Source organism: Phodopus roborovskii, unplaced genomic scaffold, assembly GCF_943737965.1.
Source record: "Phodopus roborovskii unplaced genomic scaffold, PHOROB, whole genome shotgun sequence".
Lineage (NCBI taxonomy): Eukaryota > Metazoa > Chordata > Mammalia > Rodentia > Cricetidae > Phodopus > Phodopus roborovskii.
In genome coordinates this window covers 325,305-329,797 of record NW_026125680.1, presented here as the reverse complement: position 1 = coordinate 329,797, position 4,493 = coordinate 325,305, and the positions used below count along the sequence as shown (strand labels likewise).

The following is a 4,493-nucleotide window of genomic DNA, read 5'->3' as shown; positions in this document are numbered from 1 at the left end:
CTTTAATATAGGTGACAATGTTGTGACTGGGACAGTATATGAGTCCACTGGCAGTGGGTCCAAGATCTAACACTAATACACAAACTGACTTAGTGGCATCCATTCTATATGGAGAGATACCATACCCAGCCTAGACATGGATGTTGGGGTAGAGAGGTGCCTACCTCAGCTAAATGGTGGGACACACTTAGTAGACTTCCTAGATGAGGCCTCACCCTCTCCACGGAGCAGATGTGAGGAGGAGGTTGTGGGAGGAATGGGAGGAGAAGAAGGGGAACTGTGATTGGAATGTAAAAAAGTAAATTAATTTATAAAGGACAAAAAAGAACTGGGGCAAATATTAATTGTGGAATATAGCAGAGATTAAAAATTTGAGGTAATTCTCTTTTATGCAGATCATTTTTTTATTTTGGGGAGCGAGCGTCTTTTGTTTATTTTTCAACAGTGTCATTTAACTAGAATTCTACTCAAACCGAGTCCTAAAATCTTTAAATTGCATGTGAAGAACTAGCAGCCACTAAACTGATTGCATTCATTCAATTCTGAGCCGCCAGTGGTAGCGGGAGGGTGAGGAGAAGAAAAATGTTCTACATATTCACACAAACATCCTGTGTTCTCACTATTCTCCCTTCCCTACCCCCAAATTATCTTGCAATTCTACACAATACACCGACCAGTATCATCTCTACAACCTAAGAGGAATAGGCAGCACACGCATGTTCGCGAACTAAAACTCATTCGAATACATGTTCCAGAATGAAGGTTTAAGCCCACTCCACCCATTCACTCCCGCATTCCCAATGTCTCCCTCACTTCCTCCTCTTTTGGACCACGCCCACCATTGTGAGCGTAAACAAACACTACTTACCTCACAAAGTAGACAGAAAGCCCAAGGTGGTCAGCCTCGGAGGGCAAAGCCCATAACTCTCCTGTGGAGGGAAGTGAAGAGTAGCGCGGGAAGCCTGGGGAGCGTGAGGAACGTGCTTACGGATAGGCGTCGAACGTGAGGTACATGTGGAGCATGCGCAGTAGTGCGTGTTGCTAGCACCCTTCGGTTCGGGCCATTCTTGGCGCCTGGTCGGTACCAGAGATCGAGTTGTAGGCCTCAGGTCAGTAACTCCTGGGCCCCTAGTTCTAGGTGTAGCTGCGGAGCACTTCTAGTCATGGCCCGCAAGGTCTATTTTGACCACAACTACTTTATTTTAACTGACTATGATGGAGATGAAAGAAATGAGGGGGCAGAGCCGGGGGTTGTGCCCTCGACCTCAGCTGCGGCGGCGGGAGTCAGCTATAGTGGAGCAGCCTCAGGCCATGAGTCTGGCCTAAATGCAGAGGGTCCTGAGAGTGAGAGTGACTCGGAAGAAAGTGATGACACCGATAGCAGTAGCGAGGACGAGGATTCTTCATCTTCTTCGGAGACTGAGCAGGAAGAGCCACCTCCCACAGTACCTGCTCGAAATCCGATTCCGATTCCAGTAAGGCGCCTTTCCCATCGTCGTCGCCGTCGCCGTCGCAGCCGTCGAGAGCAAACCCCATTCCATTTTACACCACAGCAGATCGAGGAAATGGAAAACCTGTTTGGCCAATCGCAGTACCCAGATGTACTTACCAGGTATGTGGCTTTTACCAGGCGCCAACCCCAGCCTCTCTGGGCTTCAGCCCATATTGAGGTGTACCTTTTGTTCTTCAAGGGCCTGTTATCCCTATCACCCCCCCAACACACACACACACACACACACACACACACACACACACACACACACACACACACACACACAAGCCTTAGTTGTCTTCTCCCTTGGTGGGAACAGTGACGTGGTCGGTGACGGAGACGGGGACGGGGACAGTACCGGGGACGGTGACGGGGACGGTGACGGGGACAATGCCGGGGACGGTGACGGGGACGGTGACGGGGACAATGCCGGGGACGGTGACGGGGACGGTGACGGGGACGGTGACGGGGACAATGCCAGGGACGGTGACGGGGACGGTGACGGGGACGGTGATGGGGACAATGCCGGGGACGGTGACGGGGACGGTGACGGGGACGGTGACGAGGACGGTGACGGGGACAGTGATGGGGACTGTGACAGGGACGGTGACGGGGATGGTGATGGGGACGGGGATGGGAGGGTGTGCCTAGTGTTTGGGGTCAAGGTCAGTATTAACGTGCATGGTCAACAACACTGGTTTAATTCCTATAAAATATAGAGAGATGAGTATAGTGTGTCAAAATATTTTAATAGTACAAAGTTCACGTGTGTTAAGGATTTACACTTTATTGGGTGACCTCCTCACAAGAAGCCTGGGGACCTTTTCAGGATCTGTGTACTTATCTGTCAACTCTTTTTTATTTCCCTTGCTTTCCCCCTCCCCCATGCTGTTTCTTAAATTAGTGTGTTAAAATTATTCTCCTTTTATTTAGAAACTTCTGTATGCAGTGAAACCATTTCAGAAATAAGACTAGTTCTGTGAATGATTAAAGTAAACTGGGGAGTTGCAAGGGAGGATAGTGATATTAAAATGAACATAGAAACCATATGACATTGCATTTCATGTAAAACACTGCATGCTAAACACTTGTGGTTTTCTTTCCACAGGGAAGAACTTGCAAGATCGCTGAATGTGCCTGAAGGCAAAGTTAAGGTCAGTAAATATGAACAAAGCAATTGCACAGTCAATCTACAGCCTTCTTCAGGGTGTTCTTTTCTTTTCTTGAGCCAGAGTTTCTCTGTGTAGCCCTGTCTGTCCTAGAACTCGCTCTGTAGACCAGGGTGCCCTTGAATTCACAGAGACTCTGACTCCCAAGTACTGGAATTAAAGGCATGTACTACCATGCTTTCATTTTCTTTTTTCCTGTTGCACAACCTTCATATGTTGTTCATTGTGATGCAGTTCTTGACTCTCAGCTGGCTGGAGACTTAAACTAGACACCTAGCTGTAATACTCCTTGCCCTTCCCTTAACTCTTTGTTTCTGTCTTTCTGTTTTGTGTCTGGAACAGTGGATAAGGAACAAATGGTCATATCTTGGTACAATGATAATAGATATGTTAATTTTTCTGGAATTCTGTGTTGTATCTAACCAAACACATTGCCAAAAAGACTTTTTTTAGGGTATGAGAGGAGACAAATACTGACAAGTCTAGAAGAACTGTCTAAAACTTAAAACAAAAAGATTAATGCTGAACTAATTTCAGCTAACTTTCTAAGGAGTCAAACTTCTCAGAATTATGTAAAGTCAAACTATAGGTTGCAAATCCCAGCGTCAAGTACATAAATGAGGGTTTTATTGTGTAACTTGAAAGCTAGAAAAGTTCTTTTTCTTTTCAAGGGTACTACTTTGAAAATAAGGTTTGTGTTCAAATTGTGGAGGGTAAGCTTCACTTCAAGAGTCATATTTGTCTTACTGGCATATTATTTTCTGCCCTTGAGTTAGAAAAGACTAATGTCTATACCTTGAACCCAAACAAGAGAAAGTATCACTAGTGAAGAGTGTGTTCTTCTTTGACTGATGGTCAAATGTAAGAATGTACGTCAGAATGTAAATTTTCCTTCATCCAGTTGCCATATATTGAATTAACATCAATTACTTGGAACAAGTCATAAGCTAAGCTTTCTATTCAATAAAAGAGAAACCACTGAAGTGTTCATACTGTTGGAAAAACACAAAATCATGACCTATTGCAGAGGTTGCCCCACAGCTGGTGTTCGCTTTTGTGAGATGAATGGGATGTTCAGTGATTTTTCTCCCTTGGCTCTGGGGGTGGAAGCCAATGCTAAAACTAATCCTGTCTTTCTCTGATTTTAGATGTGGTTCATCAATCGCAGAGCCAAGGAGAGGAAGATTCAGCGACGTGTGTATTTAGAAAACTTGCCACCTGGCGCTGAAGATTTCATTTTCATAACGGATGTGGAGGAGCCTTCTTAATGTACCATCCATTGTTCAGGAGCTAAAGGGCAAATGGGTGATATATGTGCCCAATGCCAAGCTTAACTAAAATTCACCATTCATGTTAACAATAAAAAAAAAAAAGAATGTCCAAATTACTTAACTTTATATGCTGTCTAGTGTTTTGTAGGATATAAACGTACACTGTTTGAGAAATGCACTTTAAGCAGGATGACAAGTTCTGGTTTCATGTGGTGACATTTCTAAGTCATGAGTTTCACTTGCACAGATGAATACATGGTAATTATAAGACACTGGATCACTTAAGCCTTCTTGATTAAGGCTCACGTGATCCTTTGATCAAGGGATTCAGTAGTAACTGCAAACATGGAATCTAAGGAGAAGGTGGGCACAGAAAGTATTGATGGTGATGATTTCATTTTATTTGGGTGGTCATACCAATTCTTTTTTCCTTTGAATAAAAGTAGATTTGTTTTTTGTCACATAATATATCCTGATTATGGCTTCCCTTCCCCCTACTCTTCCCAGTTCCTTCTCACTTACACTCCCATTTTGATAATCCCCTTTCTGTCCCTCATGAGA

At 44.4% G+C, this 4,493-nt stretch overlaps 1 protein-coding gene across 1 annotated transcript; it reads left to right on the top strand.

Annotated features, from left to right (window-relative positions):
* The first annotated feature begins 1,163 nt into the window (after positions 1-1,163).
* On the top strand, positions 1,164-3,929 carry LOC127217445 (homeobox protein Rhox13). Its single transcript, XM_051178448.1, has 3 exons — positions 1,164-1,612; positions 2,601-2,646; positions 3,810-3,929. Exons 1-3 carry the CDS (start codon positions 1,164-1,166, stop codon positions 3,927-3,929), a joined length of 615 nt encoding a protein of 204 aa, XP_051034405.1.
* The last annotated feature ends 564 nt before the right edge of the window (positions 3,930-4,493 follow it).